At 35.5% G+C, this 18,133-nt stretch overlaps 1 protein-coding gene across 2 annotated transcripts in view; it reads left to right on the top strand.

Annotated features, from left to right (window-relative positions):
- LOC138704777 (mast cell carboxypeptidase A-like) overlaps positions 1-16,758 on the top strand; it is a 62,686-nt gene extending 45,928 nt beyond the window's left edge. The window contains exons 7-9 of one of the 2 annotated variants that reach the window (XM_069833003.1): positions 5,199-5,255; positions 11,344-11,428; positions 16,189-16,758. In XM_069833003.1, coding sequence (XP_069689104.1) covers positions 5,199-5,255; positions 11,344-11,428; positions 16,189-16,601 — 555 coding nt within the window. In that variant the 3' untranslated portion in view covers positions 16,602-16,758. The remainder of the gene's footprint in view (positions 1-5,198; positions 5,256-11,343; positions 11,429-16,188) is intronic. The other variant, XM_069833004.1, reaches the window with a different exon arrangement.
- Positions 16,759-18,133: the final 1,375 nt, after the last annotated feature.

The raw sequence follows: 18,133 nt of genomic DNA, 5'->3' as shown, positions 1-18,133 counted from the left end.
AAACAAAATGGCATGCCGCAAACTGCAAAAAATACAAAATATTCTGTTTAACACTACTCACATTAAATCAGTCTTCTGTCGCTTATTCTGTTGGTGAATCATCGTCATTAAAACTCATTTTCTGTATAAATGTTATCGTGACTCCTCAGTAGTCGTTAAACACTACTAAATTTTAATATCTAACACTATACTATAATATTGCACTGTATATCACTGCACATTATTAATTAATTGGACCAGGAGCCATCCATTAGAAGCCTTGAATTCTAGTTTATCTAATTTCTTTGCCAGTTCAATGGCTTGCTTTGCGGAATACATCCAGAAATTGGCATGTTGTTTGAAGGCTCATGAAGAAGCCACTCCCACAACAGTTCATTTATTTCCACATAAACAGTTTCTTTCTGGTTCCTTTTATGTTACCAATATTGACCGCAAGCCACTCACTCATTATGATCTTTATTTTTTTTAAGTGTCACACTTGAATTTTCCACAACTGAACTTCAACATTATTTCACATACACTTCGTTTCTAATTTTCCTTTAACTCGATAACTTTTACTTCATCACTTAATGGTAATGCCACACTTTATGCAACTTTTTTTTTACCAGGAAATCGCTACACTTGCACTCTGTCTAGCTACGACAGTATACGGGTGTGAAAATCTTTGAAGGGACTAGTCTGCCTAGTCAACAGGGTAATAAAATTTATGAGCGACAGGCCAACACACCCTCGCACCCTTTAAAATTCTGCAAAGGAAACTTGTTTTTATCTTAATGAACTACATATTTCGTATATTCCTTGAAATTACATGCTGTTTCAAAATATAGTTTACATTAAAGCAGTGTGCCCAAAATATTATTTCCGTTTTGAACAGTAGCAGGCAGTTTCCATTTCCATGTTGGACAGTTTCCGTTTTATTCAGTAAAAATTATACATAATACAAACGCTCCGGGACCAATAAATTGTTCCGAAATAAACAGGATTCCGGATTATTCAGGTTCCGATTTGAACAGGTTTCATTATATAAAGAAATATCCTTGGCTAACAGGATGCTCTTGAGACAATTAAGTTATATTGTTATACCTGTATTCTGTTTGGAAGTGAAAATGAGTGGTAGTGGTAGTGGGATCTGTGTCACAAACAATTTTGATTAAAAAGCCGGTAAACATCTGCTGTATAGAAAGATATAAGGTAAGCAGATTTTTTCAGCCTACCCAGTATTTACACCTTATCTTCGCTACTGAAAACGTCTTCCATTCCTTGCATTGTCATATTTGCTCTGGAAATACATATAAACACACCACACGACTTCTTTGGTATCAAAGTGTATATCTTCTTCTTCTTCTTCTTCTTCTTCTTCTTCTTCGTTATCCCGAGATCCTTAGAACAAATCCATGAAGTTGTGTTATTGCAGCTGGGTATCACTTTTTTTTGGTTCTGTGTGTATGTAGTCTGAAGTGAGGCCTATACACGTCAGGATGTGCTTAAAAAAATCTATAAATACCAAGTGAAAAGGAAAACTTGATGTCTCGATGTAATCCACTTAATAACTTCAAAGTAGACTGCTGCCTTGATCTTGATGAAGTCTTCAACAAAAAAGATATAAATCCAGAAGTAGCAAAAGCCATTGCCCTACAAACAATTAATAGAAAATATCCACAAAAGGACTGGTTGTACATTTACACTGATGGATCTCTCATGGATCAAAATGAAGGAGCTGGAGCAGGAGCTACTTGTCAATACTTTTCTCTTTATAAAAATGTTGGCAAGTACAGTTGAAGCCATTTATACACCACTTCAAAATGTATTTGTTTGGCTAAACCAGTGCAAAAATATAGTCATCCTGTCTGACTCCAAAGCTGCAATCCGGTCCATCAGCTCAACTACATTCCCTAAAATGGAAAAAGTAAAAGAAATTCATTGCATGGTAAAACAAATTCAAATGCTAAATAAAAAATTGGTCTTCCAGTGGATCCCGGCCCACTGTGAACTGAACGGTAACGAGAAAGCAGATATGTTAGCAAAGAAAGGAACTAAAATCAACTTAAAAACAAATTTCAAGTTCCCATATGAATCAATAAAACGAGTCATAAAAAGAATAAGTAACAGCGAACAGGCAAAACATCAAAATTCAAAATGGAAAGAATCACTCAAAGATCCAAAACTAATTCCTGATCTACCTCGAAAATCTGCCATGGCCATGTTTAGATTGATTACTGGTCATGATTGCCTCAGTAAACACCTCCATTGTATTGGAGTACTGAATTCACCTAAATGCTTACTGTGCACCAGAGAAGAGGACATGGAGATGGAGCACCTGGCTAATTGTGAAACTCTTAGGACATTTGTGGACCTTCCATCAAAATATTGGGAAGCAAGAAGGATGATGACTTCATTGTTAAATCCAGAGCATTAGATACACACACACACACACACACACGTCAGGATGTGATTTGGTGAGGCTGGTTCTGTGTTGCATTTTGTACACAATGGGAATATCTTCTGAGCTGCAATTATCTTCACATACTTTGTGTGCCACTTTTTAAACTTGCTATTGCAGTTTGTGATTATCTGCTACATTGACAGTTGATGGCTGCTCCTGGTTGCTGCTCTTCATACCATTCATGTCAAATCAAATTATGATTTATTTAACGATGCTCGCAACTGCAGAGATTAAATCAGTGTCACTGGTGTGCCGGAACTTTGTCCCGCAGGAGTTTTTTTACATGCCAGTAAATCTACTGACATGAGCCTCTTGCATTTAAACACACTTAAATGCCATCGACATGGGCCGGGCTCGAACCCACAACCTCGAGCATAGAAGGGCAGCGCTATACAAACTATGCTACCAGGCCGACTACCATTCATGTCGTGGTGGCTATTTTCAGTTATTTCATTTACTTATTTTTTGCATTTGGAGAATACTTCAGAGTAGGTGAATGTGCTCTTGGTTATTTTTCTTAGTTCACAGCCTTCTTTAGCTATGGTATCTGTCCATTCATTTCCTGGTATACCAACATATGATAGGATCCATTGTATGTGTATTTCTATTGCTCTAGGATCTTGTAAGTGTTTAATTATATGTGACTAACTGGTAGTGATCATACAGTGGAGATAGATCTTTTGCACTTAGGATCCATATTTCCTTGGGTGTACACTACTGGTCAGAATTTTTCTATCAGCTATGAAAACAACTATATACTTTATTTCAATGTACAAACAGATCGGAAAAACTAAATAGACCAATAAAATGAATATTTTCTCTCTCTAGCATTATAATATGATAGAATATTCAAAACGAAATCCCTGTTTTAACCACAAATCCATAGTTGTGATAGGTGATCGAAAACTTTTGACCGGTAGTGTAGGGTAGGACGAACTTTACAAAATCAGCTAAGGAAATTTACAAATAAGCATTATTGGTTAAGCAATATCACAAGTGACAGTTTACAAAAATTACGAGTAGAGCTAAAGTCGCTTATTTGTACCTCTATTGATAGACATGTTTATACGAGGCACATCCAGAAAGTAAGTTTCCCGATTTTTTCCCCTTTAAAGTAAACTTAATTAGCTGTGTCAATTGCGCATGCGTAACAGATCTATGACATATCGATCATATGCCAGCCAGACAGGTCCCGCCTGGTGCCAGTAGCATGGCAGCAATGGTCTGAAATGAAAGCTCTTATTCCTTTTCCCGCCGCCTGCGAGGTTCGGTCGGTGATAAAGTTCTTTAATGCACAAAGCAATGCGCCAATTGAAATTCATCGGCAGCTCTGTGAGGTCTATGGGCAGAACATCATGAGTAAGCAGATGGTGCATTGCTGGTGTAAGCAGTTTTCCAAAGGTCGACAAAGTGTCCATGATGAAGAGCACAGTGGGCGACTGTCCCTCATCAATGATGATCGTGTTGAGCTGGTGCGGCAGTGCATCATGGAGAACCGTCGCTTCACGATTACGGAGCTGAGCAGCCATTTTCCGCAGATATCGCGATCCTTGTTGCATGAGATTGTCACTAAGCACCTGCTGTTCAAAAAAGTGTGTGCCAGATGGGTGCCGAAAAACCTGACACCCGAACCCAAAATGCAACGTTTAGGAGCAGCACTGACATTTCTGCAACGGTATCATGATGACGGCGACGAGTTCCTCGACAGGATCGTCACGGGCGATGAGACTTGGATTTCGCACTTCACCCCGGAAATCAAGCACCAGTCAATGCATTGGCGGCATAGTGGATCTCCGGTCAGGACGAAATTCAAACTGACGCTGTCAGTACGGAAAGTGATGTGCACGGTGTTCTGGGAGAGGAAGGGCATTCTGCTCATTGACTTCCTTCCAAGAGGTGAAACTTGAACGCTGACCATTACTGTGAAACACTGCGAAAATTGCGACGTGCCATTCAAAACAAGAGGCGTGGAATGCTTACTGCAGGTGTTGTGCTCCTCCATGACAATGCTCGTCCACATTCGGCTCAGCGCACAGCAGCTGTTTTGACGGAATTTGTCTGGGAGTTGTTTGATCAACTACCCTACAGTCCTGATCTTGCTCCCAGCGATTTTTACGTTTTCTTGCACCTCAAGAAATTCCTGTCCTCCGGTGAGCGTTTTGGCAACGACAAATAGCTGAAGACGTCTGTCACACGCTGGTTCCATTCACAGGCGGCAGAGTTCTACGACAGAGGGATACAAAAGTTGATCCCACGATACGACAAGTGTCTCAATTCTGATGGTGGCTATGTTAAAAAATAGCTGAAACATTGCTGTACCTGTTGCCAATAAAAGTTTTCCTGAAAGTGTGTGTTCTTTTTTTTTTTTTTAAATAGGGAAACTTACTTTCTGGATGCGCCTCGTATTTTATCCTAAAATTGAATATTATTGTAGCTTGCCGAATCATATTTCACCAACAGAAGATATAAAATATTGTTAAGAAAAATTTAAAAGTACACACTGTATCTAGATTTTGCTGTATTGGCGACATTGGAGTCTCATTTCTGAATTATTCCCAACAAATCTCGTCTTTTACTTCCTAAGCAATTATAAAAGTCAAGTATTTTAATATGAAAGGTACAGTTCTCGCAATTTTTTAGTACTAGCACTACCTAACTATTAATTTTCTTTCAACTTTAAACTCGTGTTTGGGTGGGGGGCAATTGCCTAACCCTGCCTCTCTACTAATGATGCCTCTGTTATTTTCTTTTTTAGGCTATTGTATTTCCTTGGGCATATTCAGCAGACACTCCCAGCAACTATAATGACTTGGTAAGTAAAATAGAGTTCATATATAGTTACAATTACTAAAAAAGATGAGAGTTGAGTTGACCTTTGGATGGATATATTCTACCAGAATATCAAACAATATAGTTATGCCGCTGTATTTTTAATTGTTTATTTATTTAATTGCTGTGTCAGCGACGAGGTTATCTAGTATTGGTGGAATTATTGATAGAGATATGACATTTTGGCGAGATAAGTCCGAGGATTCACTATGAAATTACCCAACATTCACCTTATAGTTGGAGAAAATCCCTGAAGAAACCAAACCATGTAGTGAGTCCAAATGACATTCCAATCCACACCCAAGTGCATTCTTATATCACAAGTCCAGCTCTGAAACTTCATAGTAAGTATATTTGAATAGATCTGTCGATTCATGTTTTCTGTATTAATATTGTCGTTAAGAAGAACTGAATTCTGAATTCCGAATTTTCTACCTGATTTATCAAACAGGATCACAAGAGTTGACGATTATGAAATGTTAACAACAGTCAAACAAGTTCGTAATCTGTGCCATTCTTCAAACCAATTATTGTCAGATTTCAAGATGGGGTTACATTATTTCAAATCAGTTAGCGCACTCCAGAAGGAATCCTGACAATAATGGAACAAGAAACACGGGCGCGAGAAAAAAGACGAGTGGGGATAAAAAGTTGTGAATTGATAGGGAAGAAAGTAGTGAAAAGATTAAGGGTGCGAGTGTAAGTGGAAATCTAGGATGTGAAAGTGAAAGCGTGGGGGGGGGGGGGGAATAAAAGAGAAATAGAAGAAGAAGAAAGAAATAGAAAGAAAGACAGAGATAGAAATAAAGCAGAGATGAACAGTAAAGAAAGGTCAGAACCTGCGACAGCTGAGGATATAGCAAAGGTATTAGATATGATTAAAAAATGTGGGGATGTGATCAAAAAGTGCTAGTAAAGGGAAATTGTAAATGATAGAGAAGTATAGGGGAGAGAGAAAGTGTATAAGCTGATGTGTAGAGATAAATATAAGTATTTATAGGAAGTGACAGTGTGAAAGTATTAGGTGTAAGTGGAATAGTGAGAAAGTGAAAGTGAGCGCAAATAGGAATGAGTGAAAATAGTGAAAAAGGGTTAAGAGAAATGAACAATTGACAGCATAAAATTAGTACTAACATTTGAATGTTGGAACAGTAAATGAATATAAGAGAAAGATAGGAGAAAAGGTCAAAGAACAAATAGGGCAAATAATTCAATATGATAATTTATAGAGAATAAGTGAAATTGGAATTTTAGTGATTAGTAGTTAGAGGAAAAATGGGGTTTGAAAGGCGTATATAATTTTAGATATATTACGATTAATGATCAAATAGAGAATAGCAAATGAAATGTAGGAGAAATACTGAAGGGGAGATTGAACAAGTAATAAAAAAGGTACATAGTGTAATTGGGAGTATTTGTGTAGAAGCGTACTGCAAATAATGTGTTACTGTAATATGTTAATGGTGGCACCAGATACAGAAATGTGAGGTACACCATTATATGTAAAGAAGTGCTGTGACCAAATATATCATATCATATTTCAAATCACTGCACAAGTATAGCTTAGTTGACCATCCTGAGTATACTGGACGAAATTGAAAACAGTTTTGCTAAACCATTATACAAATTTTGCGAATATTTTTAACAAAATTGCAGGCAATTTTGATGCTGAAATATTGCATCTCAAGTGTCAAGAAAGTATATGACCTGTATATCCTTTGCTACAGGGGAATTTTGTATATTTGCTGGATAATGACAAACATAACACGAAATCATGTTAAAAATTCTGGGCTGAATTCAACAGAAATTATAATATCCTACGCCCTATTAAAATCAGCCACCTACTAGTTCACAGTAATCAGCCTACTATTAATTTTCTAAGTTTCAATTCACTTCTTATTTCTAATATCACTTCTTTCCTTAAAAACCTTTGTATTTCAGTCTTTTCTTGTCAGTCAGAGGAAAACTCAGAGTGTTTGATTATCATAAATGGTGTCAGCTACAAACACATGGTAAAGGGGTAATTCTATATCAACAATACCAACCTGCTGATTCATGGTTGGAATCCCTGGATTCTCCAGCACAGAATGGCGTGATGCTATCAATCTTGTTCCAGAGAAATCTTCCTCCTGTGAGATCTCTTCATGCATGGAGCTAGGACAACTCCCATTGTAGACATTGTGATGAGCGCAAAACCCTTCCTCATGTCTTTGACTTTTGTCACTATGGAGAACTCCTCCGAAATAAAGCCATCATTTGCTAAGGTATAAAATAACATCTGTCCTTAAGATCTACAACAGCAACCTTGAGATTTGTCCACTGTGTCGGTTCCAATGGGAGTCATAGACGATTAGACATAATTGCTATTGACCACAGTAAGAAGATAGTGTGCATCTTGGATCACATCATATGACTTGAGACCTACAGTAGCCTTTGGAAATAGACAAAGAGAAGAAGCAAATTTATGGACCAACATCTGAATTCTTTAAAATTTGTCATCTACAGACAATTTAAATTATGGACCAATTCATTTGGAAGCCGAATAAGTAGAATAAAATATTTTTTAAGTTTTTGTGACAAATCTAATTTACCAAGAATAATCTGTAAAGAACTTGCTATTATGACTGTTAAGTCATTTATCCAAATTTTGAAATATAATTTATATAACGACAGCACGTAATTTCGTTTATTTGTAATTGTATTTATGTACTCTAAATTTATGTTTATGTTCTTGTTTTATTATTTAAAATTATTACATTTTGTTAAGTAAATTTCGTCAATTAGGCAGGCCACTCTTGTAGTAAGTTTGGTAACTAAACAGACCAGAGATTTTACTCTTTATCTATTATAACGCTAGGCAGTGGTGGCCGCTGATCATGTTGCAGCGTTGCACAACGACCAAGTTTTTCCCGCACATTAAAATTTTGTTTATATTAAATAACTAAACAGATTTTAAGTTTCCTTCTCGTCCAATTTAAATATATACACTTTTTTTATTCATATATAATTCAAGAATTCGAGTATAAAATAATCAGAATTTATAAAATTCATCAAATTGTGAATACTTCAGAAGTGGTCGTTGTGCGGCTCAAACAACAGCCAGATTCGTGTAGCGGCTGGTATTGAAGGTAGGCTCAGCTCAGAGTTCCCTATCCCAGCAGTTAACACAGCTGGTCGCGGCAAAGCTCTTGCAACAGCCGGAAGCAAATAGTTCTTGTATTTGCCCGTAGATTGCAGAAGTGACCATTCCGAATGGACACATTCGCTGGATGACTCGTGACTTGAGACGAAATTTTCAGATTTTTTCCGACTCTTCGTTTCTCACGTGGTTTCTCACTTCCTGACTTCCTGTTTCCCGACCAACGTGTAGCTAGGCGAGCACGTGGTCCAGTCATTTTATAATCATGTGAAATCCATTTAAACCTCTCTTAAATATTTAGTTTTTGTTGGAATTTAAATAGTTTTATGTGAATTGTGCTGCATAATACAATTTTTTTTTATTGGATGTGATATTTTCGTCAAGTTTGTGACATAGGTTCTTAGGCATATAACGTTATGAATTTTGTAAGTTGTTTAAAAAACAGGAACTTTTCTGGATTTTAATGAGTTTTATGTGAAATGTGGTAGTTATCACAATTTTTATAGTGCATTGTGAAGTGATGTTTTCTTCAAGTTTGTGATATACATGCATTTACCATTACGAATTCTGTAAATAGTTTACAAACACAAGCACTTCTCTGTACTTTCTGACGAAGAAAAATAAAAAAATTAAAGAACTTGGTACACCATTGCCTGATCTAAATATTGTCCAGACAGTTACTACGGGGAAAAGACAGTTCAAGGGAATTTTTAGAAAGGAAATTTACAATAATCATGACTGGCTTTGTGGTTGTGAAGTGAAAAACGCAGTTTTGTTTTCCGTGTATTTTGTTTGATGGGGAACAGTCCTGGACAAGAACGGGCATTACTGATATTAATCATTTAAGTACCAGCATTGGATTAAAATGTTCATGACCATGTATTGATAAAGGTAACTAATTCTACCCCACTCATCACAGAAAGTGCAACACCTAGACCCAAACTTCACCGGCCGCCACTGACGCTAGGTAATCTCGCAGTTGATACAGCGTCATTATATATAACCCATAATAAACTTCCTGCGGGACAAAATTCCGGCACATCCGGCGACGCTGATATAACCTCTGCAGTTGCGAGCGTTGTTAAATAAAACATAATATTAACATAATATACAAAAGTGACAGGGGATTCATCAGATCCCTATAATTGCATGAAACATTTATGCTGTTTTTTTTATTTTATTACATCTGACCCAGTGGGGTTTGCCTTTAGACACAGAATACTAAAACAATTCTGTAAATTGTTAATACTTGTACAATAAGTAAATTCTTCTTCTTATTCTTCTTCATCTTCGTCTTCTTCTTATTATTCTTCTTCTTCTTTCTCCTTGAAATAGGCTTGAAGCCTGTTTTTCCAACATCTACTGTGACTCATGATGATGATGATGATGATGATGATGATGATATCCAGCTCTCTATCCAATGTTTCGGTGATCTGTCTGTAGGTCATCTTGAGTATGGTTTTTCCATCTCTTGCAATCTTAGCCACTCTGCTGTCCGCCATCATGTTAATTAAGTAATCATTTGATATACTGGGTGTTCAGTTCAAAATGTGTCTTGGCTCGCTGTATGCCGTCATGTGGCTAGCTGATGAGCCTAGAGAATTCAATCTTCCTATACTTCCGCAGCTCAGGTGTATAATCTAAGAGGCAGAGAAGTTGGCTAGCAAGTACGACGTTCATTCTGAAGAGTACGTGCCGATACGTACGGTAACGCCGGTAGTGGCAGGAATGTGAACTGTTTGGAAATACGTACTGTCGGGATATGGGGAGAGGGTTAAGACGATTACTTACGTATTTGTTGACATTAACTTCGACGGTCAACATGGACACGGAGCATTTGATTTGTGTTGTGGAATGTTACCGTACGCAACCGATGATAACAAATACCCTGCGTACGACTTGGCGGCGCAAAACACAGTTCGAAAGAGGTTATGGTAGCACACAGACCGTACAGACCGCCATCTGTTGCTACGACGTTCAAGTTATACCGTACACGTTCTCAAGTTCAGATTGAAGAATGCCTTAAATAATAGGCAACTTCTCTAACATATAAACTGAAACTCGCTTCAAATTGGTGACCCAACAACAGTGACGTCATGACACACTTTGAAATGAACACCCAGTAGATCATTCCTTAAGATGGTGAATGACCCCTTAAAGGCAGCTAACACCAACTGTTCAATCAACTCTCTGGAAGTTACTGTAGCCTTCAGGAAGCACTGAGTTGCAAATGGGATGGTAATGAGCAGACCTTGGTCTGTGATGTTGGACAGATTGTATTTGTCTTTGTAGTACGGGATGGTTGGCATATGATATTAGTCTTTTCAGCATTAACTGTTTTTAACTTTGTATTTTTAGACATAAATCACTAAAATAATCAAGTATAAAAGTAAACTATTCTCTTATTAATCATTGTTATTATTGGAATTATCTATATATAAAGAGATGACAGCTCAAATGGCTGGGTGATGCATTCCATTTGATCATTGTTGTAGTAGAAGCATAATCTAGGCCATGAATAAACAAATGAAGTCCTTTAACTAACCAATGCATTGCATGTGGCACAAATTCCATTAAGATACAATATTGCAATTTTTGTTACATCGTTTCTCCAGTGGGATAAGAAAATGTTCCGTGTTAAATCCTTCTTCTTTGGAATGAATATAGCAACAATGTCTGGGGTTGTTTTTAATAGTTGGGACTCGAATGACTGGACACCATAATTCCAGTGGTAGGAAATGTAAACACACTAACTTCTGGTGACGTTCTAAATCCATGCTCTGTAGTTGTGATTCGATGACAAGACCTGAGAGCAATTCAACTGCAAAATTGTGTCTCAGTATTTGTGTACATTCGGTAGGCTGTTCATCTCCTGAAACTTTAAAATTATAAAAATAGTAACTAATTTAAGTTGCACACTCTCTGCTTCCAGCTCACCTATGCTAATAACGCAAGAGACATAATTAAGGAAACTACAGGTGTTGACTATGAAGTATATCAAGCATCAAAACCACGAAGTAAGTACAACATAATATTTTATATTATGTTTCAAGTACCATATGTCTTTAAATTCAATTAACTCTGTGTTCTTGATGTCATCTAAACCTTGCTTAATAATCAAACTACATCATTCATACATTTCACGACACTTTATGCATCTCCGTAAGCCAAAAAGTTTAAAACGTTTCCTCTCCTGCCAGCTATATGGACAAAGATTACTTGCATTTCAGTATATTTAAGCAGTGTAACATGACAACGTTAAATTGAAATAAAATGTTCACTGCTAACCTGAACATACATTTCACGACACTTTATGCATCTCCAAAAGCCAAAAACTTTAAAACGTTTCCTCTCCTGCCAGCTATATGGACAAAGATTACTTGCATTTCAGTATATTTAAGCAGTGTAACATGACAACGTTAAATTGAAATAAAATGTTCACTGCTAACCTGAACATACATTTCACGACACTTTATGCATCTCCATAAGCCAAAAACTTTAAAACATTTCCTCTCCTGCCAGCTATATGAACAAAGATTACTTGCATTTCAGTATATTTAAGCAGTGTAACGTGACAACGTTAAATTGAAATAAAATGTTCACTGCTAACCTGAACATACATTTCACGACACTTTATGCATCTCCATAAGCCAAAAACTTTAAAACGTTTCCTCTCCTGCCAGCTATATGGACAAAGATTACTTGCATTTCAGTATATTTAAGCAGTGTAACATGACAATGTTAAATTGAAATAAAATGTTCACTGCTAACCTGAACATACATTTCACGAACACTTTATGCATCTCCATAAGCCAAAAACTTTAAAACGTTTCCTCTCCTGCCGGCTATATGGACAAAGATTACTTGCATTTCAGTATATTTAAGCAGTGTAACATGACAACGTTAAATTGAAATAAAATGTTCACTACTAACCTGAACATACATTTCACGACACTTTATGCATCTCCGTAAGCCAAAAACTTTAAAACGTTTCCTCTCCTGCCAGCTATATGAACAAAGATTATTTGAATTTCAGTATATTTAAGCAGTGTAACATGACAACGTTAAATTGAAATAAAATGTTCACTGCTAACCTGAACATACATTTCACGACACTTTATGCATCTCCATAAGCCAAAAACTTTAAAACGTTTCCTCTCTTGCCAGCTATATGGACAAAGATTACTTGCATTTCAGTATATTTAAGCAGTGTAACATGACAACGTTAAATTGAAATAAAATGTTCACTACTAACCTGAACATACATTTCACGACACTTTATGCATCTCCGTAAGCCAAAAACTTTAAAACGTTTCCTCTCCTGCCAGCTATATGAACAAAGATTATTTGAATTTCAGTATATTTAAGCAGTGTAACATGACAACGTTAAATTGAAATAAAATGTTCACTGCTAACCTGAACATACATTTCACGACACTTTATGCATCTCCATAAGCCAAAAACTTTAAAACGTTTCCTCTCTTGCCAGCTATATGGACAAAGATTACTTGCATTTCAGTATATTTAAGCAGTGTAACATGACAACGTTAAATTGAAATAAAATGTTCACTGCTAACCTGAACATACAATTACAACTGGAGCTTGTTACACTTCTCAAACTTTGCAAATATGGTCTTTTTGGGAGTCAATTCATGCATAATGCATATTTTGAAGATTTTAAACTTAGTAGCACATATTTAGACATTTATATTGCATGTTATGCCCTTTTTTCTGACTTTAGTGCATATATTATGGTAACTTGCATAATAGTGTCTTTTATGAATGTTGCTTTGTGGTATTTCCACGTTATTTGTCTATTGAGAAAAAAATAAAAGAAAGCTACCAATAATACGGTTTTGTGACATCCTATCTGACAACTACTCGGACTTTTCACTACACTGTCCCTTTGTTACACTGGACATTTCCAACCCCCCAACTCTCACTTGTTACAAGCCGAATGCTATGTGAAATGTTTCTATAGCTCCTGTTAGAACTGCAAGAAGAGATCTTGTGTGAAAATAGATTGAGGGAAAAGAATTTCCACAGTGTTGTAGTTTATTGTGATTGTTCTGCTTGCGTATTTTTGGCGCGCAATAGTGTCGCGATTAAAGCATAACATTGCAGATCCGGAAGATCGCGATTTCGATTCCTGATGAGGTCATGGTCATGCAGAAATGCAAAAGACTTACAATTCGACCTCACTTTGTCCTAAATTTCTTTGCTTAAGTATGCATCTGTCACTTCTTGTGACGTAGAAAGATCATTTTCTGTGTTCAAGAACGTGCTTCAAGTAAACACATGAGTTTAAGTGAAGAAAATTTCGATAAATTAGTTGTAGTACAGTCCTGACAGTTGCCAGAGATGTGTGCCTGGGTCAGGCAAGTCCATTTAGTTATGCCAAGGGGTGTTTGGGTTAGTCACTCGCTTGCCTTCAGAGTGATCGGATGTCATGCATGTGGTAGAGCGGTATTTTTCTAGTACAATTAAGCTGTACTGCATTCCTTTACCGACCACTCGCCCATATCTCTACTCCTGAGCTCTCCCCACTACTCCTACTACTTCCCCTCTTTCGTATCGCTGAGCTGTACTAAATAATCGGTCTGTACATTGTTTCAAAGCAAAAAAATAAACAGTGTCGAACTCAATTTTGGTAATGCATATTTTTATTGTTTTTTTTCTCGCTCCATTGTGCATGTTTTTTCATTTGATTGTGCATTTAATGCATGGTTGTTTTAAGATTTGATAGTGCATGAAATTCGGGCTCTAATTATAACTGCTACATTCAATCTGCCTAAGATAGAAAAGGATATAAAACACACTGAAATACTTTTCAAACTGTTCTTCCCTAATTACTTCCCCCATTCATTTTTTTTTTTCTTTTTTCTGACTGGTCTAATTACATGCACTTTTAATTTCTGACACTTTCCGTCCTCCCTCAGTCAGTTGTGCAAAACTTTAAGGTGTATATTTATAAGTATTTAAAAATTGTTGTTGTTGATTTCTCAGTTACCAAAAGTAGTGGTAAATGAAGTATGTAATAATGGCTTATGATTCCAATGGTTTTCTTTGGCGTATTTTAATTACTGTACAGACAAGATGTTTCAGGGCATTTATTTATTTTTAGTAAATATCCCAGAATATTCATTATTTCAAAACTATTTGATTCACTCAATATATTGCACAACCCTTCAATATGACCACCAGACTGTCAATAATGCAACACAATAACAAATATTTCAGAATAATATTGACCATCTAGGGGCCATTTTATAAAACCGACACTGCAGAAAGACTTAGTATGATGGCAGCTTTTCACTTACTCAGTTAATAATTGTTGGCTGATGTTTCTTGAAAGGTAAATTTGCATCCACGTTATATTTTAATCGTTTACTTCTGATACTTCTAGCTAACCTCCATCAGGCTCTGCAAATTAGATCCATCTGTGTCTGGTATTGTAGTTCTTTTTAGTACTGGTACCCCGTGTATAGTAAAACAGAGAAGGTAAAAACGCAATAGAGTTCTTCTTCCATTGAGAAACCTTATCAGAATCAAAGAATGCAATCATGGTGTTCAATTTTTAAGTTGTTTTAAGTCACTCATATTTTGATATGGTATTTTACATGTAAAATAATTTTTATGAAAATTCACACACTAAAAAGAATTCGAAATTTCCTTCCATTGGTTCTCAAGAAGAATTTGGTGCAGTCGCTTTTGATGCCTCATTTTGATTACTGTGACACTCTCTGCACTGACCTTAACATGAGACTGACAGACAGAATACAGCGTGTTCATAATGCATGTGTTCGATTTATTTGCAACGTCCGTAGATCTGACCGAATCACACCTTCATTAAATATGCCGTCTTGGGTCCGTCTCAAAGAGTGAAGAACTATTCACTCTCTCACGTTACTCTTCAATATTATTCAGAACTCTAACCCTAGCTACTTAGCTTCTCGTTTTCGACATTTGTCCTCATATCACGAAATAAATACAACACCATATCACACTCTCCATTCCTGAACACAGAACATCCTTCTACTCTTCATCTTTCACTGTCTCTGCAGCTCATCATTGGAACTCTCTACCACAACATGTCAGGGACTGTTGGACTGTCTAGTTTCAAAAATAAACTAAAATTGCACTTTTTAAATTCAGATTCCTTTCACTTATAAGCCCTTTTCTCTGTGATAGTTTTGTAAAAATATATATTTTCCTTCCTTTCCTCTTTTTTGTTCTCTTGATCACCTGATGAATTTATTATCATACCCTTTTTATTGTGAATTTTATTTAATTTTCGTATTTCTTTTCCTTTTTATTATTATTTTATTACATTCCATTTTGTTATATTCTTCCTTAAGTTTTCCGTATTAACTATTTGTACTAAATGAGTTGCTTTTACTATATTACAATGTATTTTACTTTATTTTTTTCTATTATGATATTATTTTCATGTTGTTTAGTGTCGATTTTGTTATGCTGTTATTATTATTTTTTTGTAATATGTTAGTATTCTGTTCTTTAACTTTTTGTTAAATTTTCACTGCTTGTATACTTTGTGACCTGGTAGAGTGTAAGAGAATGCCCTATGGCCTTAACTCTGCCAGTATAAATAAAGAATTATTATTATTATTATTATTATTATTATTATTATTATTATTATTATTATTATTATTAATTTTAAGAAATAAATCAATTTCTGCTATGTATTGTACAAGGTAAGTCTGGCTGACTGACTTGATGTTAAATTAATGAACTTATTACTGTTTTTTTTCTGCAGAGGAATATGGAACTATAATGGACTGGATTATGGCGAAATTGAAATCAAAGTACGTCTTCAAAATAAAAACTAATAAAGGACTAGCTGAAGACGAAAATTTGGGATTGAGCTCAGAAGTACACTGTGATGAACTAGAATATGCTGTGTTTGGAATTGCACGTCAGTATTTAGAGGAAGAAGTGAAAAGAAATATTTATGACATGAGTTTGGTAATAGATCCATATGCTAATATAATCGATCCTTCAGGTAACAAGAATCTTACTCAACTTTTTTTTTTGAACATGATTCTTGATAAATACGAAAAGATTTCTAAAGAATATCAAGAATTGGGTTTCAACATGGTTGATACTTTATCAGATACTCTAAAGGAATTCACGAAAAACCTAAAGGAATTTTCAATAAATGAAATATAAAATTGATTTTAGTATACATATTATAGTTTGAAAAATCGAGTTCCTTGTAAGAAAATTTGATTTGCTAAAGCTTTATTGTAAATAAACAGAATTTCTTCTGTGTAAAATTTTGCAAGAAATAAACTCATAACTACATCTTCTAATGCTTTACATAAATTAATCAGCGTTTACCCCCCCCCCCCTCCCACTGTTACGTTTCTTCAGTTGGTGTAACTCTCCGAACCTCGAACCCTGACTGGACAAAGCATATAGAGGGCATAAGAAACAAATTCAAAGAAAGCCATATTTACGATTTCTGTTACCCATACAAATCCATTGTCCTTGGCTAAGTATGAGCCCCATAGAATCCACTAGTTCACTGAAACATTAACCAGTCTTAACCTTCCTGATATGTGGCTTTGTGTTATACAGGACGAAGTTTGTAAACGTAAGACACCTCCTTACTCCCATTCTTCAAGTTCTTGATTCCTCCTTTCACGACTGGATGGTAACCTACAGAATTAATGAGTGACCAGAATAACTGTGAAATGTGAGCATAATAGAACTCGAGTGGAAGGTTAGTTTGGCCTTGACTAGCATTCGGGTGGAGGGAAGCCTCCTCCTAATTTTGTCCTTTAAGGGCAGAGGTGAATATTTCAAAATCCACAAAATTTATCCGATTTGTTTGAAATTGATGATGGATACTAAGTATGTTATTAGTAATGGACATACCAAGTTTCAACTTTCTAAGTAAAATAGTTCTGTAAATATTAATAATGTTATAAAACTTTATATCGTTTGATATAAAATGCTCCATGCACCATATTGTAAGAAATTTTCAATATTTCGTTTTATTTATATGTTCAGAGAAGGTATGTAAATAATGATAAGTATTAGTTTATTATGGGAATAATTAGTAATACAGTTATCTTGGTTTTAATTTTATACTTTTAAGGGCACAAAATCAAAAAGTAACATCGGAATATCAAAATAAAGATAATAAAAATGGAAAAAACCAAATTTTCATTTTTTTCTTCAGTTTTGTTCGAAAATTTCACCTCTGCCTCCTCTTAAATATGCAGAAATATGAGCCGAAAAATGTAACATTTTAAAATTCCTTTTCAGAACGAAAATTTAGTACATTTGTTCAGATCATATTTTTGTACATTTAAAGGACAAAACTAAAATTCCTTCAATCATTTATTATCATAATGCACTGCTGTCTTAAATTGACTGAGCATATTGGGAATTAAATCAATGGCTTTCCCAAAACATGCTATGAAATGTTACGTATAAAACCATTTTTATCTCGAAAATGAAGCAAAAACGATCAATTACATTAAACATTTTTATTTGAAATATCTCGAAGAATCCTGAAATTAATGACTTTACTTACGGTTCATCCTGTATATTTGAGTATGATGGTCACTAGTTATTCAGGAGAGAGATCATTCAGCAAACTGGTACTGATAAAGAATTACTTGAGAACCATGTGAAAAGGAGTAGGCACTGGTATTATAAAGATGATAGAGTCTGAGGAATTCATTAAAGAT

The sequence above is a fragment of the Periplaneta americana genome, chromosome 8 (assembly GCF_040183065.1).
Source record: "Periplaneta americana isolate PAMFEO1 chromosome 8, P.americana_PAMFEO1_priV1, whole genome shotgun sequence".
Taxonomy (NCBI): domain Eukaryota; kingdom Metazoa; phylum Arthropoda; class Insecta; order Blattodea; family Blattidae; genus Periplaneta; species Periplaneta americana.
Note: the sequence above shows the minus strand (reverse complement) of the source record. Positions and strands in the feature narration are given on the sequence as shown.